We start from the raw sequence: 26,666 nt of genomic DNA on the forward strand, positions 1-26,666 counted from the left end.
CACAAGATTTTGTAGGTAAAACACAGAGGGCAGGAGACTTTTCCTATCAAATACAATAAACATTAAAGATATTCATTAAACTAATGTGATATTAGCAAAAGATCCACAAATAGAATTGTGGAATGGAATATAGAAGGCAGAAACATCCAAACCCACACATACATATAAATATATGAATTTAGTGTACAATAACAGTGATACTTCAAGTCAGAAAAAAGATAGCTCATTTAATAAATAATGTTTATTAAATTCATCTAAGTTGTTTGTTATATCAGCATGAAGTTTTCTATAATATGCCCCTTATCAGCTTTTCCCCAGCTTTATTGAGGTATAAACAGCACATGATTCATGTATACAATTTGGTGAGTTTGGACATATATATCTACTCATGTTACCATAACCACAGTCCAGGTAATAAATATATCCATCACTTCATCACCTCCAAAAGTTTCCTTGTGTCCCTTTGTTTATGTATGTTTTTTTGTTTTTCTGAGGTAAGAACACTAAATTTGAGATCCACCCTTTTAACACAATTGTAAATATGCAGTATCTTACTGTTAACTATAGGCAATATGTGTACAGCAGATCTCTGGACTTACTCATCTTGAACAATTGTAACTTTATACGTTTAAACAACTTCCCATGTCCCTCTCCCCCGATCCTCTGGTAACCATGGCCCTGGGTTTCCTTCTTTTTTAAAGCTGAATATGCCAGGCGCAGTGGCTCATGCCCGTAATCCCAGCACTTTGGGAGGCCGAGGTGGGCAGATCACAAGGTTAGGAGTTCAAGACCAGCCTGGCCAACATAGTGAAACCCTGTCTAGAGATGCAAAAATGCAAAAATTAGCCAGATGTGGTGGCACGTGCCTATAGTCCCAGCTACTCAGGAGGCTGAGGCCAGAGAATCACTTGAACCCAGGAGGCGAAGTTTGCAGTGAGCCGAGACCATGTCATTGCACTCCAGCCTGGGTGACAGAGTGAGACTCCATCTCAAAAAAAAAAAAAGAAGAAAACTGAATAATATTCCATTGTATTATTCATTGCATTGAATAATATTCCAAAGAAATGCGTATACCAGTATGGTTTGGCTGTGTCCCCACCCAAATCTCATCTTGAATTGTAGTTCCCATAATCTCCATGTGTCATGGGAGGGACCCAGTGGGAGGTAATTGAATCATGGGAGTGGTTCCCCCATGTTATCCTTGCAATAGTAAGTTTTCACGAGATCTGGTGGTTTTATAAGAGGCTTCCCCCTTAGATGCGTTCTCATTCTTCTCTCCCCGCCACCATGTGAAAAAGGACATGTTTGATTCCCCTTCCACCATGACTGTAAGTTTCCTGAGGACTCCCCAGTCATGCTGAACTGTGAGTCAATTAAACCTGTTTTCTTTGTAAATTACCCAATTTGGGGCATGTCTTTATTAGCAGTGTGAGAACGGACTAATACAATGGGTAACTGGGTTATTCCTATATTGTTGTGAATAATGCTGCAATGAATGTGGGAGTGCAGATATCTCTTCAAGATCCTGATTTCAATTCTTTTGTATATATACCCAGAAATGAGATTGCTGGATCATATCACAATTTAGATTTTTAAGAATCTCCATACTGTTTTCCACAGCAGCTGCACCATTTTAGTACCCACCAAAAGTGTACAGGGATCTAATTTCTCCACAACCTCACCAATGCTTGTTCCTTAACAGTTTTTTGCTTTTTTATTTTTATTTATGTATTTATGTATTTATTTATTTTGAGACAGAGTCTCACTCTGTCACCCGGGCTGGAGCATATCAGTGCAATCTCGGCTCACTGCAACCTCCGCCTCCTGGGTTCAAATGATTCTCTTCCCTCAGCCTCCCGAGTAGCTGGGACTACAGGTGTGCACCACCACACCCGGCTGATTTTTGTATTTTTAGGAGAGATGGAGTTTCACCATGTTAGCCAGGCTGGTCTCAAATTCCTGACCTCAAGTGATCTGCCTGCCTTGGCCTCCCAACGTGCTGGGATTACAGGCATGAGCCACTGCACCTGGCCGATTTTCTCTATTTTTCTATTTTACTTATTTCTATTTGTATTTTGATTATTTTGTTTCTTCTATGTAGTTTGTATTTTGTTTGCTTCTCTTTTGCCTCTTATTTCATAATTGGCACTGAGATCATTGATTTTTGCATCTTTCTTTTCTTTTTTTTGAGACAGGGTCTCACTCTGTCACCCAACCTGGAGTGGATTGGCACAATATCGACTCACTGCAACCTCTGCCTCCCGGGCTCAAGCAATCTTCCCACCTCAGACTCCTGAGAAGATGGGGACTATAGGCACACCTCACCACACCCAGCTAATTTTTGTGGGTTTTGGGGGGGATTTTTTTGTTCATTTGTTTTTTGGGTTTTGTTTGTTCGTTTGTTTGTTTTTGGAATGGAGTCTCGCTCTGTCGCCCAGGCTGGAGTGCAGTGGCACGATCTCAGCTCACTGCAACCTCCATCTCCCAGGTTCAAGTGATTCTTGTACCTCAGCCTCCTGAGTAGCAGGGATTACAGATGCCTCTTACCACGCCTGGCTAATTTTTGTATTTTTAGCAGAGACGGGGTCTCACCATGTTTGCCAACCTCATCTTGATCTCCTGACCTCAAATGATCCACCTGCCTAGGCCTCCCAAAGTGCTGGCATTACAGGTGTGAGTCACCACGCCCAGCATAATTTTTGTAGAGATGTTTTTTGTAGAGATGGAGTTTTGCCATGTTGCCCAGGCTGGTCTCGAATTCCTGAGCTGAAGCTATCTGCCCGCCTCAGCCTCCCAAAGTGCTAGGATTATAGGTGTGAGCCACCACACTCAGCCTCTACTTTTCTAATGTAAGGATTTGGGTCAATAAGCTGCAACTCGCACATTTTGATATGCTCTATTTTTACTATCATTCAATTCAAAATCTGGAGATTTTGTAGATATCTTTCTGTTATTTATTTCTACCTTAATTTTGCTGTGGTCAAGTGAGAATATATTCCACGTAATTTCAATTCTTTAATAATTGTTGAGCTTGTTTTACAGCCTAGCACATGGTCTATGCTGGTAAACATTCTGTGCTCCTTCATCTGCCTCCTATGTCATCACTGCACACATTGACAAGACAGTGTTCTGTTCCAAGGTGCATATAGGACCCAGAGAGAAATAGGCTGGCAGGCTCCATGCTAGAAAATAGCAAAAAAAATTACGTCTCAGAGGTGTTGGGAGGAGTAAATAAATTAATGTAGATATAATGTATGATACAGATTAGAGCTTAATCAGTAATAGCTTTTTTGCTCTGTCACCCAGGCTGGAGTACAGTGGCATAATCAAGCTCACTGCAACCTCTGCCTCCTGGGTTCAAGCAATTCTCCTGCCTCATCCTCCTGAGTAGCTGGGACTACCGGTGTGCTCCACCACGTGGGGCTAATTTTTGTATTTTTAGTAGAGTCGGGGGTTTCACCATGTTGCCCAGACTGGTCTCGAACTCCTGACCTCAGGTGATCCACCATCCTCGGCCTCCCTAAGTACTGGGATTACAGACGTGAGCCATCGCGCCTAGCCTCCACTCCATTTTTAAAGTTCTCTTTTTCTGGAACTCCTATTATTTGATTGTTGCACTCTGCTTAGTCTCTAATTTAAAAAATATTTTCTTTCCTTTCTTACACCTTTGCCTTTTCACTCTACTTTCTGGATTTCTTCAACATTATCTTCCAATCCTTCCATCAAGATATTTACTTCTGCTGTTATATTTTAAATGCCCAAGGGCTCATTTTTGTTCTCCGTATTTTTAAAAATAGTGTCCCTATTTTATACCATCTCTCTGAGGATTCACATAACCAGGTAGAATGGCCATAGGAGACCCTGAATCTCGGCTCACTGCAACCTCTGAGAGGTAATTTTTTTGTCCCCATTTATAGATGTGGAAACTGAGGCTACATAAGATTAAGTACCTTGCCCCAGACTAGTTTTGTTGTTTTTGTTTTTTTAATAATAGAGACGGAGTCTTGCTAAGTTACCAGGGTTAGTCTCAAACTTCTGGCCTTAAGCGATCCTCCTGCCTCAGGCTCCCAAAGTGCTGAGATTATAGACATAAGCCACCACACCAACCAGCCTAGTTTTTTTCTTTTTACTTCTAAATATTACATCATTTTGTCAACAACTACTTTTATATAAATATATGTGAAAAGGGATCAATACAAAAGCTGACAAACAAGCAAGCACAACTCTATTTTTATTTATTTATTTATTTAGAGATGGAGTCTTGCTCTGTCGCCCAGGCTGGAGTGCAGTGGCGTGATCTCAGGTCACTGCAACCTCTGCCTCTTGGGTTCAAGTGATTCACCTGCCTCAGCCTCCTGAGTAGCTGGGATTACAGGCACCTGCCACCACACCTGGCTAATTTTTGTATTTTTAGTAGAGACAGGGTTTCACCATGTTGCCCAGGCTGGTCTCGAACACCTGACCTCAAGTGATTCACCCGCCTTGGCCCCCTAAAGTGCTCGGATTACAGGCGTGAACCCTCGCACCCAGCTAGCACAACTCTTTCTAGAAGGAAAGAGTGACATTGCCACTATTGGATGAAGACTCCCAGGAGAAGATGAGGTGAAGAGAGTCTCTGGGTCAGAGTCTGAATTTCGCTCCCTTGGGAGCCTTACAAGAGCCTCTTCTGGGGAGGACCGTGGACACAGCCATATCTTAGGAAGGATAGGCCTTAGCATATTGGGGGCAATATTGATAGACCTTTAGTGCAGGCCAAGCTCTATCGTCCGGCAGGAATAAGCCTGTGGGAATGAACTACTGTGCACGCTCTACTTCAAGGCACAGCTCCAGTCTCATGAGTGAGTAAATCAGAATACTTCTTGAGGGTTTAAGGGAGAATCTTCAGCTGGTCGTGGCTGTAGGGCCTGGATCCTGTGCTGATGAAGTTTCTCCCTTCCCCTCCATGCAAAATAAACACTTTGCCCATTGATGCACAGGTTAAATAGTAAGTCATCTGGGAAATACAGCCAAGTCGCAAGCACTAATCTTAGTTTCTAACTATGAAGTGACCTTCCAACGTCCTTCCTAATCAAGTTAGGTTTTTTTGGTTTGTTTTCCTTTTTCCTGCCAACTAAAAATATCCATTTCAGGAAATGTGGCTGATTGAACAGCAGCTGCCATGGAGGACCTACTTTGGATATTGAAACAACCCTGGAAGAAGATCAGAGACTCACTCCCATCAGCTCCTGTTCTGAGGCAGGCCTGGAGCTCATCACCCACATTAGTCTTGGTCTCCACATTGTCCTTCCTGCATATTAGGAGAAAGTCTCTGGTCACTGTTTCTCTTTCCTCTCAATGCTAGGAAACTTCCTGTAATATTGAAAAAGTAGAAGTTGAAGCGGCTTCAATGCAAAACTAACATTCTCTGGATCTTTCTCACGCTGTTCCAAAAGTAGATCACCCAATGTTATTTCCTTTTCCTGGCTTTTTATTTTCCTAAGAGACAAAGAGATGCACTGCCATGATACTATTTCTGTTCAGAGTGGGAGAGAGAGCAAAAAGAACAGGCACAAACATTTTCCCCAGCCTTGCCACATTCTTCACTCAGTTATAAAGAAACGCATTGCCAATAAAATAGAAAACAGAAATAGCAGGAAAATTCTGAAAGATGAGCTGTGCTGTAAATGTAAAACACAGTCACTTAACACATAATCATTCAAAGCACAGTTTGTAATGAAAATAAAGACATTTCAAAACAGCCCATAATCTGCTTACATTACATGCTATATCTAATTCTGTTATGTTTTATTCTTCTTATACAAGAAAAAATGTTGACCTCCCTCATTCATATGGCATGCAGATGCATTTGAGCAGGGGTTTTTTTTGGGTTTAATAATGTGGTAGACTGGCTGGGCACTCATGCCTATAATCCCAACCCTTTGAGAGGCCGAGGCAGGCAGATCACTTGAGGCCAGGAGTTCGAGACCGACCTGACCAATGTGGTGAAACACCATCTCTACTAAAAATACAAAAATTAGCTGGGCGTGTTGGCACATGCCTGTAGTCCCAGCTACCTGGGAGACTAAGGCAGGAGGCTGAGCTTGGGAGGCAGGAGGCTGAGCTTGGGAAGCAGGAGGCTAAGCTTGGGAAGCAGAGGCTGCAGTGAGCCAAGACTGTGCCACTGCACTCCAGCCTGGGTGACAGAGTGAGACTCCATCTCAAAAAAAAAAAATTACATTACAGAATATTAGAACTTTAGACATTACCTAGTGTAAACTTCTTGCTTTACAGATTAGAAAATTGAGGCTTAGAAAGATTAACTAATGGCCAGGCACCGTGGCTCATGTCTGTAATCCCAGCACCCTGGGACGCCAAGGCAGGAGGATTGCTTGAAGCCAGGAGTTCAAGACCAGTCTGAGCAAAATAGAGCCCCCATCTCTAAAAAAAAAATTTAAAAATTAGCCAGGTGTGGTGGCATGTGCCTGTAACCTTAGCCCTAGCTACTTGGGAGGCTGAGGCAGGAGGACTCTTAGAGCCCAGGAATTTGAGCCTGCAGTGAGCTATGATCGCATCACTGTACTCCAGCCTGGGCAACAGAGCCAGACCCTATATCTAATTAATAATAACAAAAAGATTAAATAACTTAACCCAGGCAACACAGATGGAAAGTAGCAGAGCTGGGGGCTAGAATCCAGATCTAAATCTTCAACCTGCGTTCTTCCTAATGTATGTGGAGCCTCACACTGTCTTGCCCTGTCCCATGTGCGAGATAGCAGCCGAGAATGACTACTGCAGCATTCCTTCTGATTGCCTAATTTCTGACTTGAATATGCTACACCAGTAACAAAACTATGAGCACCCGAGACACAACCACACGCATGTGCATGTGCACAGACCCACACACATACTGTTAACACATACTGAGACGAAGATCTTGGAAGACAGCATTGTCTTCTGAAAAGAGAATCTTCTGCCATGGAATGTCTGGGAAGGAAGTGTAACAGACGTTTTCCCTTACCCAACACCTTTCCCACTTTCTTCTTGGTACAAGTAGCATAATTTTATTCAGATACCATGCAGTGGGGGCAGAGGGGGTGGGGGCGATGTGCTCAGAGAAGATAGACCCAGCCTGGCCAAGCCAAGTAATTTTATTCTCCTGGTCAGTAAGATGTATGGAGAAACTGGCTGGTAGGCTTTAGGAAAACATTTCCTTTTTTTATTAAATAAATGCACATACATGCACACAAGCAGACAAAAACCCTTACACCTTTCCCTTTCTTTCTGCCTTTTTTTTCTTTTTTTTTTTTTTTTTTTTGAGTTTTGCTTTTGTTGCCCAGGCTGGAGTGCAGTGGCACAATCTTGGCTCACTGCAACCTCTGCCTCCTGGGTTCAAGTGATTCTCCTGCCTAAGTCTCTTGAGTAGCTGGGATTACAGGTGTACGCCACCATGGCCAGTTGATTTTTTGTATTTTCACTAGAGACGGGGTTTCGCCATGTTGGCCAGGTTGGTCATAGGAGAGAATAAGACAATCTCACTGTTTCAGCCACTTGCAGGGGGTGTTTTGTAACTTGCAGCTGAAAGCTAGTTACCTCTCTGAGCCTCCGTTTTTTCCTTTAGAAAATGGCGATCACACTACTTACCCAGCAGGTTGTAGGGGGAAATGGTATAATACAATGCCTAACATAAAGGAACTCAGTAAACGGTAGCTAGTCATATCATTATCATGATAACCCTCATAGCAAACTCCTCAGTGGTGGGAATGTTTTCTCCACTCCGCCAGTGTCATGGCATCGGGTCCTTTCTCCCTACAATGGTGGTCTGGAGACAGTTTGCCCAGCTGCCACCTCTTCTCCAAGTGCTGAGGAGCTCAGGCATGGGAACTTTGGGCCTGGGAGCTTTGGGCCTGGGAGGTAGGGAGTCCAGTCTGTGAAGGAAAACAATAAAAGTGAAAAGCAAGCATGTAAAATCATGATGACATACTGAATAATCTTAACAAGCCACAAAGTTTTGTTTGTTTGTTTTTTGTTTTTTTTTTTTAAGACGCAGTCGCACTCTGTTGCCCAGGCTGGAGTGCAGTGGCCTGATCTCAGCTCACTGAAACCTCCACATCCCGGGTTCAAGCGATTCTCCTGCCTCAGCCTCCTGCGTAGCTGGGATTACAGGCACCTGCCATGGCGCCCAGCTAATTTTTTGTATTTTTAGTAGAGACGGCGTTTCACCATGTTGACCAGGCTGGTCTTAAACTCCTGACCTCGTGACCCGCCCACCTTGGCCTCCCAAAGTGCTGGGATTACAAGCATGAGCCACCGCGCCCAGCCAAGTGTTATTTCTTATGTCCCAGAAGTCCCAACTCTGGCAATCTAGCCCATGGAAATAATCCAAATGAAGAGATAAACTTCACTCACCAAATCTTTAATTCAGATTTTTTTTTTTTGCAGCCTTTAGAAGTAGATAATAATATTTCCCCTTGATATAATTATGAAGCCAACACAGTGATGTTTATTAGAATCTATGTAGGAGTAAGGCAATGTAATTCTTGATATAAATTAAATGAAAACAAAATCAGAATACAAAAGTGTATGTGTGCTCTGCTTACAACCACGTGGAGCACAGCTGTAATGAAACCGGGCTATACTTGGCACACCGATTGTTAAACAAGTGCAGCAGACCACAGGAAACAAGGGGGCTGCGGGTTGTTGAAGAAACTGGCCAGAAAACGGAACAAAGAGGAGAGAAGCTGACGGTGCTTACGGTGGCGCGTTGTTTTCTCTCCACTAAGGCTGCTGGGTGGAGCCAAAATAGTCCAGGCAGCCAAGTGCAGAGGCGATGGAGGCGGCAAAGATGCAGAGCATCCGCACTGTGGCTGCACCCGGAGGAGTCGTCCGTGGCAGGAGCCCCACACCCAGGACGGGGCGCCAGCAGTGAGGAGACGAACCTGGAAGACATCCCGCTCTCCAGACACCGAGAGGGAGGCGAGTGGTGCTCGCAGCCTAGGACTTAGGAACACATGGAAACAGCTTCCACATGCCATTTGCTGGATAAATATTTCTTGTAGGATGTTTCCTATGGATTCATTTTCTATCATGAAAGCCTTATTTGTGGTCAGCGTCCTTGGAAAGCAGAGGCAGACAGATTTCTGTTCTTCTCGGGAGTTCTGTGGAGGGGAACAGATCAGCAATATTCCACTGAAACCAAATACCTAGGAAAAGCATGGGAGGACACACAGAAATCGCAAATTTAATTTAATTATTTTTATTTTTTGAGACAGGGTCTTGCTCCATCATCTAGGCTGGAGCGCAGTGGCAATCATGGCTCACTGCAGCCTCAACCTCCCAGGTGCAGGTAATCCTCCTGCCCTAGCCTCCCGAGCAGCTGGGACTACAGCCGGCTAATTTTTAAATTATATAGTTGTAGACATGGGTTCGCCCTATGTTGCCCAAGGTGATCTTGAACTCCTGGGCTCAAGCAATCCTCCTGCCCCGGCCTCCCAAAGTGCTGGGATTACAGGTGTGACCCACCATGCCTGGCCACAAATGTGTACTTTTTAAAACATATAAAAATAGAGTTAATAAATATATCCATATGTTATAGATATAAATAAAATATCTTTGCAATCAACATCTACTGTGTCCTATAACTAATTAAGATTTTCATCCATAAAAATCCCAACCCCATTATGGATTTGGAGTTCTTTCTGGTGGTGGACTCACACTTTTTCATGCAAGCTCCTTTGCGCCCTATGTAACCATTGCCCACACTGGCAAGGCAGGGTTGTGCTCCAGAGCAGACCATAGTTCACAAGCGGAAGCAGGTGCCATGTAGGAATGAGACTACATGTACCATGAAGCAACGGAGCTCACTGGTTCAGAGGCAAGATGCTGGCCTCTCTGGCTGTCACCATGGATGACTGCTGATTTAAAGTCTCCACCACTTCTGGTCCCTTCTCAGTTTCCTCTACCCAGCTATGTCCTCCTCTACTGATAAGCCCAGAAACAGAGCAAGTTGACTCTTTTTTAATGTAACAAATATTTTACAATATTCATTTGTAAAGTCTGGAAATGAAAATAATACACAATGGAATCTACCTAGCCACACAATCTTGAAAAACCATCAGTATAATGCTGTAACTACAATGTAAGAAATAAAGGAAGGTATTTGTTTATTTCTTTCTTTTTAGAGACGGAGTCTTGCTCTATAGACCAGGCTGGAGTGCAGTGGTGCAAGTGGTGCAGCCTCGAACTCCTGGCCTCAAATGATCCTCCTGCCTCAGCCTTCTGAGGAGCTGGGACTACAGGTGTGCACCACTATGCCCAGCTAATTTTTAATTTTTTTGTAGAGACTGGGTCTTGCTATGTTGCCCAGGCTGGTCTTGAACTCCTTGTTGAGGATCAGTGGGGGACGAAAAGGAGGAGAGACAGTGAGGAGCCCTTGGAACTACCCACCTTTCCTACCCACCAGCAAGTCCCCAGTGAGTGATGTCCGGGATGGGGCTGGGTGGGGCAAGTGATCCTCCTGCCTCAGCCTCCCAAAGTGCTTAAATTACAGATGTGAGCCACTCTGCCCAACGGAAAGTGATTTCTAATAAAATAATATATGTTCCCATACATAAGTGCTCAGGACAATCACATTAATGAAGTTGTCACATTCTTGCATCTAAATATAGAATCCACATGAGCACCATGGCTGCGGATCACTGTTTTGGTGCATCTTATCAGCAACTTAAATGCCATGCTGTTCTTCAAAGCGCTGCTGTCAGTGATGTGATTTTCCAAAATAATGAGCAGCTCTTGGAAAAGCTCCAAACAAAACAAAGTGCAAACTTTCCTCAATGCACACAGTAGTTGTGTTTCTGGAAAATGTAGTGTATATGAAAACCATGCAAAAATAGTCTGCATTTACATGTAAAACAAAATTAGGTTCTAGGATCATTTTAAATGGTGGGTTTTTTTTAAACTACTACATAAATGTTTGGGACATTCAAAAGTGAAATTCAAATTTAAGAAACATTTTTTTCTTGCACAAAATGGTCTTGGGTGTTATAGGATGTCTAGCATCTCTAGTCCCCACTCACCGAATGTCAGGCACATGCTCTAATCAAACTCTCCAAGAGTGCCCATTGAGAACCACCCTTTCGTGTATGAGTAGAACTTGTACTCTCTGTCCACTTTTCTCCACATCTGGGGAAAGCTGAATCACAGGCATAAGTACCTGTAAACAGTCACCGATACACATGTTGCACCTGTAGCAAAAACCCCAAATTCAGATATACAGCTTAAGGCCCCATGGGTTGCCTAACACATGATGGTCATAGAGGGAGGAAATTTTGGGAGAATTTCATTAAACCTTCAGCATGATTGGAGCATTGGTTCTCACCACAGTACCCACAAAGGTAACTTGTACCCCGCCCAGCCCCATCCCGGACATCACTCACTGGGGGCTTGGTGGTGGGTAGGAAAGGTGGGTGGTTCCTAGGGCTCCTGGCTGTCTCTCCTCCCCTTTGTTTCCCACTGATCTCAACACAGCTCATGACTGAGAACTTCTGACTGAGAGATTTATACAAGAGGTTGCATTCCTCAAAGTAAGTGATTATTGAGGGGTAAAAAAAAAAAAAGGAAAACCATGAAAAAAACCCCGATGCACCCTACTTGCTTATATGTGCATAGAATATCTCTGGAAAAATATATAAGAAGCCAATGGTGTGGGCTGTTTCCCAGGAAAGGTCCAGCATGGCTGGAGCACTGGGGTGAAAGGAGAACATCATTGATGCTCTACTCTTTTGTACCTTTGGAATTTTGTATGGATGGCTTGAAAATAGAAAGAAATAACATTTGATTTTTAAAAGAGGCAGTCCTTGGAAAAAAGTTACTAATTTGCATACTGCAAGTTGAGAAAGTGAGAGACCAGAGCAAGAGGAGATCACAACAAGATAAAAAGGTGGGGGCCGTTATGGAGCCCCGGGAAAGGAGGGCTGGACAAGAGACTCCGTCCATGTTTCTCTAGCACTTTCCAGGAGAATAAAGCTCTTATTCTAGCACTCTCCTCCTTTGGACCTATCTGTAGAGAGCAGAAAAGGGACCACGAGGCTCTGTTGCATGATGACCCCTTAAAAACCACCAGCTTTCCATGGTCTTCCAGCAACCCATTTGGACGTCATCTCCGCGGTTGACTCCTTCAGTCCCTATGTGCATCCTCCGAGTGCCCCTGGCCCCCTGCCCTCCCGTAGCTGTGCTGCACAGAAAACCGGCCCAGCTCTTGGGTTAAACAGATTCCGTAACAAACGTCAGAAGCAGCATCCTGGCTTATAAGTTGTTTTTTGGTGAGTGCAATGGGCATGCCGTGCTCCTCCAGGCCTGACCACCTGTATAAGAGTTGGCAGGAGTACATTTCTCAACTCACACTCTTAGGGCAGTAGAGGTGGGGCCCAAGACCTTTGTCTCTCCTGGTGTCAGTGAGCTCAGTGTAGCCCCTTTTCCTTGTTCCAGGTCCGGAAGCTGCAGTCACAGACACACAAAGGTGCTGGGGCTTGCACATGCACCAGCGTCACTTTCTCCAGCCACACCGCTACGTTTGAGGGCTCTCCTGTCCTTCTCTAACAGAACTAGTCTGGGACTAGACGCCAGGCTTTGGGCTAACTACTTGATGTGTCTTCACTTATTTAATCCTTCCAATAACCCTTTAAGTTAGGTACCATTATTATCATCATCAACCCCTATTTTATAGAGAAGGAAACTGAGGTGCAGAAAAATTCTGGTTGAGGTTCACAGCAAATAAGCAGTGGAGGCCAAATGTGCCCCCAGGTAGACCCAAATCAAAGCCACACTGTTACCTTCTGCTCTGCGCTGCCTCCCGGGGCAGTAGCCCTTGTGAGCCTCCCCATGTCAGGGTGTCTAATGAAAAGCTTCCCTGCTGGTTGAGCTGAAGGGGTCAGGGTCGGGGGTGTACAGAGAAACTCAGGCCACAGGGCCTTTGGGCAGGACTGGCGTCACAAAGCAATCATGGTTTCCCGGTGAACACAAGACTTTGGCCCTCAGGCAAGACTCCTTGATGTCTGGTGGAGCCTGTGCTCCCCAGCAGTGCTCACAGATCCACCCCTGACTGCCAGCCAGCCCCTGGATGGCGGTGCCTGTCTAAGATTCTGTGGTCAGTGCCACGCAGCTACCTCCAGAGGCCCTGCAGCCTAGCCATGTGGCCCCAAGCTCCGGGCTAGAGGCCAAGGGGAGTGTCCCTTCCCTCTCTGTGTCACCCAGGGCATAGGTCACCCAGGCAGCCTGGCATGATGCCTCCAAGCCACTGTGCTAAGGCTTCTACAGCTTCTGCTCCCTCCCTGCCTCCATGGGGCCCAGACCTAGCCCTGATGCTGCTCGGGGAACCGGGTCAGAGCAGCACCCTAGCTCCCCCACCCCCAGGAGCCCCTCAGCCTTGGCCTGCTGTCATTTTCGTCCCGCCCCAATCCTGCAAATCGGGCCCTTGCAGGATTCCTGCTGACTCAGCAGCTGGGCCTGGACAGGACTTAGTCCCAGCATGAGCCAATCCCCCTGTAGTGTAGGCGAGAATGACAAGCCCTCCACCAGAAGGTTCTTTATTGCTCTGAGACTTCCCTGGGATAATTCCACCCCAGGAGCCCTCTCTCTGCTTCCATCTCCTCCCCACACACCCCCTGGCCTTAAAAAAGGATGATCACAGACCACAGGCACTGAAAAGAGCAAACCAAGAGCGGCATCAATACCATCACACAGTGGTGCACATAACACTCTTTCAGTTTCTTATTTTTCCTAATCGCTTCTTCCTGCTAAAATATAGTAGCTTAACAAAAACAATGACAACAACAATCTAGTGTTTGCCATTTACAAGGCACTTTCTCTGTGAGTAGCATGACATGGTAAAAGAGGAAGAGAAGAATTATAAAACGCAGCAAGATCACGAGTCAATGATTCACCCTGTCTGAACCTGCTTCTTTTTTTTCTGAAGACAAAGTCTTGCTCTGTCGCCAGGCTGGAGTACAGTGGCACAGTCTCAGCTCACTGCAACCTCCGCCTTCTGTGTTCAAGCAATTCTCCTGCCTCAGCCACCCGAGTAGCTGGGACTACAAGCGCACGCCACCATGCCCAACTAATTTTTGTATTTTTAGTAGAGACGGAGTTTCACCATGTTGGCCGGGATGGTCTCGATCTCTTGACCCCGTGATCCACCTGCCTCGGCCACCCAACCGAGCCTGCTTCTTTGCTTGTAAAATGGAAGAGTCATAACAACCAACTTGAGTCTTGACATTTTAATGAAATAATGCATGGGAAAGCAGAAAACAGCACAAAGATTACCGGTTATAAGAGCTAAATCACTGTGACTCCAGATCCAAATTCAATACCTACTGAATCAGTGGTTTCTAACTAGTCAATATTTTTTTTCTTTTTCTTGTTTTTTTTTTTTTTTTTGAGACAGAGTCTCGGCTGGGTGCAGTGGCTCACACCTGTAATCCCAGCTCTTTGAGAGGCCGAAGTGGGCAGATCACTCGAGGTTAGGACCTAGAGACCAGCCTGGCCAACATGGCAAAACCCCGTCCTTACTGAAAGTAAAAAAAATTAGCTGGGCGTGGTAGCATGTGCCTGTAATTCCAAGTACTCGGGAGGCTGAGGTGGAAGAATTGCTTGAACCTAGGAGGCGGAAGTTGCAGTGAGCCGACACTCCATCTCAAAAAAAAAAAAAAAAAAGGAGAGAGACAGAGTCTCACTCTGCTTCTAGGCTGGAGTGCAGTGCTGTGATCTCAGCTCACTGCAGCCTCCGCCTCCTGGGCTCGTGCAATTCTCTGGCCTCAACGTCCCAAGTACCTGGAACGACGGGCACATGCCGCCATGCCTGGTTAATTTATTATTTTTTGTAGAGACGTGGTTTCACCATGTTGTCCAGGCTGGTCTCAAACTCCTGAGCTCGAGCTATCCTCCTGCCTTGGCCTCCCAAAGTGCTGGGATTACAGGCATGAGCCACCGTGCCCGGCGACTAGCCAATTTTTAAAAAATTACATTTTCTAGAGGTGTCATTTTTACTGGGAAAAACACAGTGACACCATTCAAGAAAAAACTGAACAGTAACTTTAATCACTACATTAACACAATTTTAAAGGTTGATCTGCAACATATATACCTTTTAAAGAATGTTTTCATCATATGTAGGCAGTTTTGTTTTGTTTTTGTTTTTGTTTTGAGGCAGAGTCTTGCTCTGTCACCAAGGCTGGAGTGTAGTGGTGTGATCTCGGCTCACTGCAACCTCTGCCTCCCGGGTTCAAGTGATTTTCCTGCCTCAGCTTCCCAAGTAGCTGGGACTACAGGTGTGTGCCACCACGCCCAGCTAATTTTTGTATTTTTAGTACAGAAGGGGTTTCACCATGTTGGTCAGGCTGGTCTCGAACTTCTGACCTCATGATCCACCCGCCTCGGCCTCCCAAAGTGTTGGAATTACAGGCGTGAGCCACCGCGCCCGGTCATAGGCAGCTTTTAAAAGAACACATCTGCAGCCTGGCCATCATGGTGAAACCCGTCTTTACGAAAAATACAAAAGTTAGCTGAGCGTGGTGGCACCTGCCTGTAATCCCACTTGCTTAGGAGGCTGAGGAGGGAGGATCGCTTGAGCCCTGGAAGCGGAGGCTGCCGTCCAGCCTGGGCGACAAAACAAGACTCTGTCTCGAATAGAAAACAAAACAAAACAACAACAACAACAACAAACCATGTGTGATTCCAAGCAAAGCAGAGAATCTCTAGGCACCAGAAAAACCTCGAGGCATGCGCTGAAAGGAAGAGGTCAGAATTCTCCGCGAGGAGCTCAGAGGATTCTGAGGCAAGAGAGAAGGCGGCTGCGCCTGGACACAGCTCTGAGCTCGTGCTCCCTCCTTCAGGCACCAAGTCTTGAGTTGCTAGAAAATGGAGCTGTCACTGGGCCTTGCTCTGCCAGGACCTGTAGAGCTGGGGACCTCTCTGCGGCGAGCCCAGCAGTTTGACTGCTCTGAGGCGCCCTAGGGCTGAGGGAGGGGCCGCGACACCAGCCCCGCCCCGAAGCCACCTGGGAAAAGGAAGCAGAAAAAGGAGAAGCAGCAACGGCTGCTCTGCTTCCTTCCCATGTCGCTCTTGGGACATGCCCGGCCAGCAGAAAGCAACTCCATAGGGGAGGAGAGCCACGGAGGATCTCACAGCCGCAGTCTAATAGTATCGCAGAGGTAATTTTAACTTTTTACTTTTCTACTCCTCCAGGGGCAGCTAATATCCCTCCACCCCCACCCCGGAAGTTGAGATGTCCCTTCTCAGTTCCACCCAGGCATCGCCTAAGTTGGGAACAGGTCATATGTCTTAAAATTTGGGATTCTTTAAAAACATATGTGACCAGGCGCGGTGGCTCACACGGGTAATCCCAGGACTTTGGGAGGCCGAGGCGGGTGGATAATTTGAGGTCAGGAGTTCAATACCAGCCTGGCCAACATGGTGAAACCTCATCTCTAATATAAATACAAAAATTAGCCGGGTGGTAGTAGTAGCTGTAATCCCAGGTACTCGGGAGGCTGAGGCAGGAGAATCCCTCAAACCTAGGAGGCAGAGGTTGCGGGGAGGCAGAGGTTGTGATGAGCCATGATTGCGCCACTGCACCCCAGTCTGGGTGACAGAGTGAGACCCTGTCTCAAAACAATAACAACAACACAAATGTGTGATGGCGTATGCCTATAGTCCCAGCTACTGGGGAGGCTGAGGTGGGAGGATGGTTTGAGCCTGGGAAGTCGAGGCTTCAGTGAACTGTGATCATGCCACTGCAATCCAGCCTGGGCGACAGAGTGAGACCCTGTCTCAAAAAACAAACAAAAACAAACAATAAAGCACATGTGGTGCGTTGTAGAAGTCATTGACCTTGGTAAGACAGTGGAGGAAACTACTTTGCTCTGACTCATAAATTTGCCCCCAGTAAACAGTATTTATAAATAGCCCCAGTCAGGCACTGCATGAAGACATTTCAGTCAACGACAGACCGTGTGTACAACGGTGGTCCCATAAGATTATAATTCTTATAAATAAGAATTTTTCAGCTTAGCGTCATGGCACAACCACTACCTTTTCTATATTTAGATACAGGAATACTTAGCACTGCGTTACAATAGCCTATAGTACCCATTACAGGAATGCTGTACCGGTGTACCTGGTAATGTACCTGGTACAGCATTCCTGTAATGGGTACTGTAGGCTATTGTAACACAGTGCTACGGGCCATACCATATAGCCTAGGCGTGGAGTAGACTAGGCCATCCACGTTTGTGTCATTACAATCTATGATTTTGTAAAACGATGAAAATGCCTAATGAAGCATTTATCAGAATGTGTCCCTGTCATTAAGTGACACCTCACTGTGTTTCCAAGACATAGTACTGGTCCTTGGGAAGCTCTAAAGAGAGGTCACTGTGAGCTGAACCATCCTCCTCACTCTGTGCATGGAACCCAACTTAGCTTCCATTTCAGCATTTAGGCTTATAGGAGGAGAACAGGTTAGAAGCCACAGACCAGCAAGAATTGAAGACATCGTCCTATAATTTCTACTGAACCAGGTCTGTCTGACTGGAACTTCATTTTGCCTCTTTGTTTTAACTCCTCAGGAATGTGAGTCAACATTCCATGTCTTCCAGGAGGCTCCTGATCTTCTCTACCCAGGGACCACTCTTATCTGACCCAGAGACAGGTTAGCTGATTGTGACTCACACACCCTCACTTCCTTCGATGCCCAGGCATCTGTTTAAAATCTGACCCTGTAAAGACTTTTCCTATTTTGGAAAAGCTCTTCTGTTGTTTGCCTGCACAAATTTGTGCTCCATTTTTAATTTCAATTTTTGTAGAGAAGGCGGGTTCTTGCTTTGCTGCCTCGGCTAGTCTCAACCTCCTGGGCTCAAGTGATCCTCCTGCTTTGGCCTCCCACAGTGCTGGGATTACAGGTGTGAGCCACCATACCAGGATGGATTTGTCTTCCTTCAGAAGACAGTAACTGATGTTGCCCCTGGCCTTTCTCCCCTAGGATTCAGCAGTGGTCACTATGGGTTCTGTGAATTCCAGAGGTCACAAGGCAGAAGCCCAGGTGGTGATGATGGGCCTGGACTCGGCGGGCAAGACCACGCTCCTTTACAAGCTGAAGGGCCACCAGCTGGTGGAGACCCTGCCCACTGTTGGTTTCAACGTGGAGCCTCTGGAAGCTCCTGGGCACGTGTCACTGACTCTCTGGGACGTTGGGGGGCAGGCCCCGCTCAGGGCCAGCTGGAAGGACTATCTGGAAGGCACAGATACCCTCGTGTACGTCCTGGACAGCACAGATGAAGCCCGCTTACCCGAGTCAGCGGCTGAGCTCACGGAAGTCCTGAGTGACCCCAACATGGCTGGCGTCCCCTTCTTGGTGCTGGCCAACAAGCAGGAGGCACCTGATGCACTTCCGCTGCTTAAGATCAGAAACAGGCTGAGTCTAGAGAGATTCCAGGACCGCTGTTGGGAGCTCCGGGGCTGCAGTGCCCTCACTGGGGAGGGGCTGCCCGAGGCCCTGCAGAGCCTGCGGAGCCTCCTGAAATCTCGCAGATGCCTGTGTCTCCAGGAGAGAGCCGGTGGGGCTGAGCGTGGAGACAGCAAGAGATCTTGATCCAGACAGAGCAGCATATCTTTGCTCATACAAACTAGAAGAACCAGCTGATCCTTGAGAAACTTACGCTCAGTCTATCAAACAAGAAATGCTGGCTTGGCCCGGTGGCTCACACCTGTAATCCCAGCACTTTGGGAGACCACAGTGGGAGAATCCCTTGAGCCCAGGAGTTGGAGAGCAACATCACAAGACCCCATTTCTACTAATAATCAAAAAATTGGCCGGGCATGGTGGCGTGTGCCTGTAGTCCCACCTACTTGGGAGGCTGAGGCAGGAGAATTGCTTAAGCCCGGCGGGTAGAGGTTGCAGTGAGCTGAGATTGCGCCACTGCACTTCAGTCTGGGCAACAGAGTGAGACCCTGTCTCAATAATAATAATAATAATAATAATACTCTAAGAAAAAAAAATCTCAACCTACTTCATTTAATAGCTCGTTACCAAGTATGATTGAAGCAATATATCATGATAGAGTAGCCACTGGTTGCATAATAATAGAAACCTAAATTATCAAATAGGGAAAGAGGTTTTAAAATCAAATTTGAGGCCAGATGCAGTGGCTCATGCCTGTAATCCCAGCACTTTGGGTGGCTGAGGCAGGCAGATCACTTGAGGCCAAGAGTTCAAGACCAGCCTGGCCAACATGGTGAAACCCCATCTCTACTGAAAATACAAAAATTAGACAGACATGGTGGTGCATGCCTGCAGTCCCAGCTACTCAGGAGGTTGAGGCAGAAGAATCGCTTGAACCCAGGAAGTGAAGGTTGCAGTGAGCTGAGATTGTGCCACTGCACTCCAGCGTGGGTGACAAAGAGAGGCTGTGTCTCCAAAAAGAAAAAAAAAAAAAAAGTCAAATTCAAATATCATCTGGACATGTCACAATGGATCACGGATCCTTATGAGTGATTTTTCCCAGTGGCCCCTGGGGATGTGCCATTGTCACTCGGAAGGCAAGCTAGGCAGGGACCACACAACAGCAGGGGTCTGCAGGTTAGATATTCCCTGGGCAAGAGGCTGGAAGTTCACGCCATCCAAAATTTATCCTCTTTTTTTTTTCTTATGCTAATTAGCCTCTCCCGATTTTATGGCATCTTGTGTTGATCTTTTTCAAAAACTGTTTCTTTTTTTTTTTCCTTCTCTTTTCTCCTTCTTGTAGCACATATCTTTCCTTAAAGATCAGATCAATAAAATATTTTATTTATTCATTCATTTAACCAAAAAAAATTTTTTTAGAGCATTTAGTTTGTGGCAAAAGTACTGAGCTTTCCAATATGAATCATGTGCTTTAGGTGGGAGTTGTGAATTCTGAAGATACAGATGACAGTGATGAATGCCTTCTGTCTCATGATTGATAGAGAAAAGGGAGGTTGACCATAGCATCCTAGAAGGTTCATCAGGTGATCACTACCTAGCATCCATGAAGCTCCTGAAATTATTTGTAAAATGTTACATTTTGGGCCATTTTTCTGGGGAAGGAGATCCACAACTTTTTACCAGATTTTCAAAGACATCTGTGACTCCCAAAAGTTAATCACTGATGTGGTGGTTGTATCCCTCATCCAACCCCAGAACACTTTCTGTAATCTGAGTTTTTTTAATGGCAAGTGGCTTATATTTAGCACCTGTTCTCATGTTAAACAGCTCTGAATGTTAGATATTCCTCCTTATCCTGGATCGGTTCTCTCTCTCTCTGGAGTCATGCAGTATAAATTGGCCATCAGTACCCTTCTAAAGTCTGAGATCCATCAGGACCCTCTTCTAACACCAGGTTAGGCATGCCTGTTATTTCCAGTACTTGTCAATTGACATGTTTCAAGACACTGTGTTAGACAGTAGGGATGCAAAGATGAATGAGATAAGGCCTCAGGCCTCATGGAAGGTGAGACAGTAAAGACATAACTCCCATAAAAATGTGAGGAGAGAGACTCAGTTCAGCAACTGTTTTTCGAGCACTTACTTGGACCAAGCTCTGTGGTCTTGGCGTTTTACATAGACTGTCTCTAATTCTCACAACTCTGCAAAATATTATTCCCATTTTATAAAACTACAAACTGAGGCTCAGACAGGTTGTGACCTCTTGTTGCTTGAGGCACAGAATTATAAAGTAACATCTGGAATTTGAAATCAGACCTGTTTCGTGCTAATGCTGCATTTTTCTACAACATCATGCTTCTAGAAGGTTGAAGCTAGGTAGGCTTTCAGCCAGCAGACATGATGGGGAGAGCCTTCTAATGAGAGGGAAGAGACTGCTTGGAAGCATGAACGGGGGTGTAAGAAAGATAAGTAAGCAAGTGTACTTGCAACAGAGGCTTGGGTTGAGGGGTGGGTAAGGGTGACATCATGATAGAAAACAAAACATGGAATGGGTCCAATTTGGGCAGGTTGTTTGAATTTCAATAATCAGGGGTTTGGGTCAAGGAAGAAAAATCATGGGACTTGCCATTTAGGAGGATAATTTTGTGGCAGTGTGGGGGTGAAACAGAGAAAAGGGAACCCTGGAGCTGGGAAGGCAGGAAATCAGCTGGATGACCATCACAGCAAAGGAGGGAGTGGAAGAGAGATGAGAGAACTGAGAGCTATTATTAAGAAAAACAGTTGAGAGAGGAAGAATTTGCAGAGGGCTCAAGACTGAGTCTGCATACCGGAAGGACTGGAATGCCATGAACTTGAGAAGGTGAGTGCTGAAGAACCAGGATGGGTCGGGCTGGAACTGCTGGGTTCAGCTTTTGAAGGGTGGGTACACATTTGGTTATAGCTGCTTTCAGATTGTTCCATTATCTGCACTCCCAACTACCCTGCCAGATGTATTTGTTGGCTGTCACTCATGGAGGCTCATTTCCTCGCATGATTTGTCATTTTTTATTGTGAGCTCATCTTCAGTAGGAGTTGTTTTTCCTGTGTGACTCCCATGTGCCCTGGTCTGTAACAACATTTCCACAGAGTGGTATCTACTAGGATCCTGGGGATTTCAATTATTTTAGACCAAATATTATGTCAGTTTCTCTACCTGGGGCTCCTGGACCTCAGAGGTAGTATATATCTGAACTGTGCAACCATTCAATGCACGGGCCCTAGGGATTCCGTATGTGACAGGTGACTTTTTTTTCCTTACCTTTATGTTCTAAGACAGACAACTTGCCTCCTCAAACTTCCCTGAGCTGGTGGGCAGCATTTTATTTATTTATTTTATTTTTATTTTTATTTTATTTTGAGGCGGAGTCTCCGTCTGTAGCCCAGGCTGGAGTGCAGTAGTGTGATCTCGGCTCCCTGCAAGCTCCGCCTCCAGGACTCACACTGTTCTGCCTCAGCCTCCCGAGTAGCTGGGACTGCAGGTGCCCGCCAAGACGCACAGCTAATTTTTTTTTTTTTTTGTATTTCTAGTAGAGACAGGGTTTCACTGTGTTAGCCAGGATGCTGTAGATCTCCTGACCTCATGATCCGCCCATCTTGGCTTCCCAAAGTGCTGGGATTACAGGCGTGAGCCACTGCGCCCGGCCGGTGGGCGGCATGTTTTTAACCCTCTTTTAAGGAGGGGTCATCTCTCTGATGCTCTTCTTTTTTGCTGAGCTCAGATTAACATTTTCTAGCTGGGTGTGGTGGCTCACACCTGTGATCCCAGCACTTTGGGAGACCGAGGCAGGAGGATCACGAGGTCAGGAGATTGAGACCAGCCTGACCAGCATAGTGAAACCCCGTCTCTACTAAAAATACAAAAAAATTAGCCGGGCGTGGTGGCGGGCGCCTGTAATCTCAGCTACTCAGGAGGCTGAAGCAGGAGAATGGCTTGAACCTGCGAGGCGGAGGTTGCAGTGAGCCAACATTGTACCTCTGCACTCCAGCCTGGGCAAGAGTGCGAGACTCCGTCTCGAAACAAACAAACGAAGAAACCATTTTCTCTCCTCCAAGCAAGCCTAAGGCCGCATGTCCTGTTCTCACACAGGTGTTTTAATTTCAGCCCAGTCTCTAGAGCCTAAATTTGTCTCCTCTACAATTTCCGTGGGCTCTAGGTTTCCAGCTTATACTACTTTGGCTGTGGTTTCTCTCTTCTGTTTCTACCACTTGAGGATTTCCTTTTATTTTGTTTAAAGACAGCATGCATTAAAAAAATTTTTTTGGCCAGGCATGGTGGCTCATGCTTGTAATCTCAGAACTTTGGGAGGCCGAGGCGGGCAGATCACGAGGTCAGGAAATTGAGACCATCCTGGCTAACATGATGAAACCACGTCTCTACTGAAAATAAGAGGAAAAAAAAAATTAGCTGGACGTGGTGGTGGGTGTCTGTAGTCCCAGCTACTCGGGAGGCTGAGGCAGGAGAATGGCATGAACCCAGGAGGCGGAGCTTACAGTGAGCCGAGATCACGCCACTGCACTCCAGTCTGGGGGACAGACAGAGTGAGATTCTGTCTCAAAAAAAAAAAAAAAAATTGTTATAGTTTACCCAACATTTCTATGATTTTCAGTGCCCTCTTTGCATGTGCTGTGGCCCGTCAAACTCCCATGCCAGGTGCAGTACTTGTAGTTGCAGTAGTGACCATAGCAGTGACAATAGTTCTACAGGGTCACAGAACTTTAGGAAGCCTCCTAACACCCCTGCTCTTCATTAGGCTGCAGCTACTTTCCTACTTTCCTGTGCATGATTTAAGGATCCTTATTTTTTTTTTTTTTTTTTTTTTTTTTTTTTGAGACGGAGTCTCGCTCTGTTGCCCAGGCTAGAGTGCAGTGGCCGGATCTCAGCTCACTGCAAGCTCCGCCTCCTGGGTTCACGCCATTCTCCGGCCTCAGCCTCCCGAGTAGCTGGGACTACAGGCGCCCGCCACCTCGCCCGGCTACTTTTTTGTATTTCTTAGTAGAGACGGGGTTTCACCATGTTAGCCAGGATGGTCTCGATCTCCTGACCCGTCCGGCCCGTCTCGGCCTCCCAAAGTGCTGGGATTACAGGCTTGAGCCACCGCGCCCGGCAGATTTAAGGATCCTTAGATCCCAGCTGTCTGGGAAGCTCTCCCCACACACCTCAGCCTGAATCCAGCCTCCCACTGAGCTCCCATGGCATGACTGTCCAGGCCTCAGCACTCTTGTGCCCTAACCAGGACTGTTCCACATTGATATGTGGTCTCCCCAGGCATGGTGTACACTCCTAGAGAGGAGGGGCCAAGTCTTCCATCCTTCTGACCCTCTTCAAAGCCTGGAACAAAATTAGGTATTGAGAGTTTCTCATTAAGTACCTGGGTGAATAATGAATAATTGATTAGAGCCAGGGAATTGGGTATCACAGCAAGGAGTCCTTGGCTCCTCTGAAATGTCCAGAATAAAATTCCAAAATGAGAACACCAAGAGGTTCCCTGGCTTGAGAGCCAAAATGGCGGCACAGACCTATATCTCAGGCATACCTTGTGGTAAAAACAAGAAGAAGCCAGACACGCTCTTTCTAGATACATGTTACACCCAGAACAACCTAGCTTTTAGTCTATGGAGGAAAAGGGGTGGAAAGTGGAGACCTGGAACCAGATGAGAAGTCAAACGGGAGCAGTAAGTTCAGTGTGTGCCTCCTGTCCTAGCACCTGGGTCAACACGGGCAAGACCTGATAGAGTGGTGGAGATGCTGACTTTTGCTGCTGCCTCTTGGGCGTATAAGAACAAATACAATTTTTTTTTTAAATTTTTAATTTTTAATTTTTTTTGAGACAGGGTCTCTCTCTGTCACTCAGGCTGGAGTGCAGTGGTGCGATCTCGGCTCACTGCAGTGTTCACCTCCTGGACTCAAACGATCCTCCCACCTCAGCCTCTGGAGTAGCTGAGACTATGTGGAGTAGCCACCCCACTCGGCTCATTTTTAATTTTTTGTAGAGACAGGGTTTTGCCATGTTGACCAGGCTAGTCTCAGACTCTTGGCCTCAACTGATCCACCCGCCCTGGACTCCCAAAGTGTGGGGATAACAGGCATAAGCCACTGCACCTGATCCACTGCACCTGAGTCACTGTGCCTGATCCACTGCACCTGAGTTACTGCGCCTGATCCACTGCGCCTGAGCCACTGCACCTGATCCACTGCGCCTGAGTCGCTGCGCCTGAGCCATTGTGCCTGATACACTGTGCCTGAGCCACTGCGCCTGATACACTGCGCCTGAGTCACTGTGCCTGATGCACTGCACCTGATCCACTGCGTCTGATCCACTGTGCCTGATCTGCAAATACATATTGAAAGAGGAGGCCTGTTTGATGGATCAGTAGCATGACTATAATTAACGTTAATCTAATATGCATTTCAAAAAAGCTAGACGAGAGTAATTTGAACGTTCCTAGCGTAAAGAAAGATAAGTGTTTAAGGTGATGGGCATTCCAGTTGCCCTGATTCGATTATATTAATGTTACCAAATTATTACATGTACTTCAAAAATATGTACATCTATTATGTATCAACTAAAAAAATAAGAGTTTTAATTCTCCTTGTGGAAAATAAGGGAAGAGACTTCACCTCCCTCCCGTTTCTTAGAGATTTTACTTTAGGAAACTTCAGATTTTAAGTTCTTTCCTCTGTCTCTTTGAGATGTATGTAAATCTTTTAAAAAAGTAAATAAGGACCACATGAGGTGGTTCACGCTTGTTATCCCCAGTACTTTTGGAGGCTGAGGTGGGAGGATTGCTTGAGACCAGGAGTTCAAAGTTACAGTGAGCCATGATTACATCACTGCACTCCAGCCTGGGCAGCAACAGAGGCCTTGTGCTTTAAAACAATAATAAATAATAAATTTAAGAAGCTAAATAAGCCTCTTGGCAGCTTTAGGACTTAGAAATACCTTTTTCAAGGACCAAGGAGCCTACCCTTTGAAATGTAATCAAGAGTTTCAATGGGAGGGTAGGAGCCTGACCTGGCAGGTGCCTCGCTCTAAGTTGCAAAACTACCTGCTGTCCTAAAGCTATGAGAAGTTTGTTTTTCCTTTGGATAAGGCCAATTACCTAACATAGATGGTGACTTCAATTACAAGGTGAACCCGTGGTGAACTCTGTGCAACAAATGGGGCTGTCAAGTCCTCTTACTTGAGGACTGACTAGCTATTGTCTACCTTGAGAAACTGTGTGGAATAGGCCACCTCTGGGTGACTCTATAAAAGGGCGAGGTCTCTTTCTGTCTTTGTAGTCTCTTAGGGGATTGTGTGGGATGTGCATTGCATTTTAGTTGAATGCTTAGTCACTAACAAAACAATTTTCTTTCTCTGCTCCCTTTGTGGGGAGATTTCCTGGGTTGGCAGAGGTTTACTTTTAATAATATTTTCTCCACAGGCCCATCGTCCTGACTCTGAGTTTTCAGTCCCACCTAGGATCAGTCAGATGGCATGGGTGAAGGACGGGTGCTCAGCTCGAAGGCATCCTAGTGAGCAAGGGAAATCTCAAGGTGGTTTTTGGAGGGCGCTTAGTTAGGAATGATGAGCACAGTTCCACATGACTTGCGGCCCTCCCCATGGGCAAGAGTATGAGCACCTGTGACTGTTCCTGAACTCACTAAGGAAAGTCTTCCACAGAGTGTGAAGCGTGACCCAGAGTTTCTTTCCCGCATGACTCATAATAGCAGCGGCTCAGGAAAAACAAAACAATTATTTATTTACCTATGTATTTATTTACTTTTAGAGACAGGTTCTCACTCTGTCACCCAGGCTGGAGTGCAGTGGCACAATCATGGCTCATTGCAGCCTCAACTTCCTGGGCACCAGTGATCCTCCCATGTCAGCCTTCTGACTGGCTGGGACTACAGGCACATCCCCCATGTCTGGCTATTTTTAAAAAAATTTTTATTAGAAGGCCAGGCATGGTGGCTCATGCATGTAATCCACGCACTTTGGGAGGCCTAGGTGGGAGGATCACCTGAGGTCAGGAGTTCGAGACCAGCCTGACCAACATGGAGACACCCCATCTCTACTAAAAAAAAAAAAAAAAAAATTAGCTGGGCATGGTGGTGCATGCCTGTAATCCCAGCTACTCAGGTGGAGGTTGTGGTGAGCTGAGATAGCACCATTGCACTCCAGCCTGGGCAACAAGAACAAAACTCCATCTTAGA

At 46.0% G+C, this 26,666-nt stretch overlaps 1 protein-coding gene across 2 annotated transcripts; it reads left to right on the forward strand.

The window, feature by feature from the left end:
* Window positions 1–15,871: 15,871 nt before the first annotated feature.
* Window positions 15,872–19,825, forward strand: ARL11 (ADP ribosylation factor like GTPase 11). Of its 2 annotated transcripts, XM_021929631.2 has the most exons (3): window positions 15,932–16,181; window positions 17,598–17,680; window positions 18,011–18,819. In XM_021929631.2, the coding sequence occupies exon 3, from the start codon at window positions 18,029–18,031 to the stop codon at window positions 18,617–18,619; it is 591 nt and encodes a 196-aa protein (XP_021785323.1). In that variant the 5' UTR covers window positions 15,932–16,181; window positions 17,598–17,680; window positions 18,011–18,028; the 3' UTR covers window positions 18,620–18,819. The 2 variants fall into 2 exon arrangements, with proteins under 2 accessions (XP_003913933.1, XP_021785323.1); XM_003913884.5 differs by lacking the exon at window positions 17,598–17,680 and having other exon boundaries at window positions 15,872–16,181; window positions 18,011–19,825.
* The last annotated feature ends 6,841 nt before the right edge of the window (window positions 19,826–26,666 follow it).

The sequence above is a fragment of the Papio anubis genome, chromosome 15, assembly GCF_008728515.1.
Source record: "Papio anubis isolate 15944 chromosome 15, Panubis1.0, whole genome shotgun sequence".
NCBI classification, from domain to species: domain Eukaryota; kingdom Metazoa; phylum Chordata; class Mammalia; order Primates; family Cercopithecidae; genus Papio; species Papio anubis.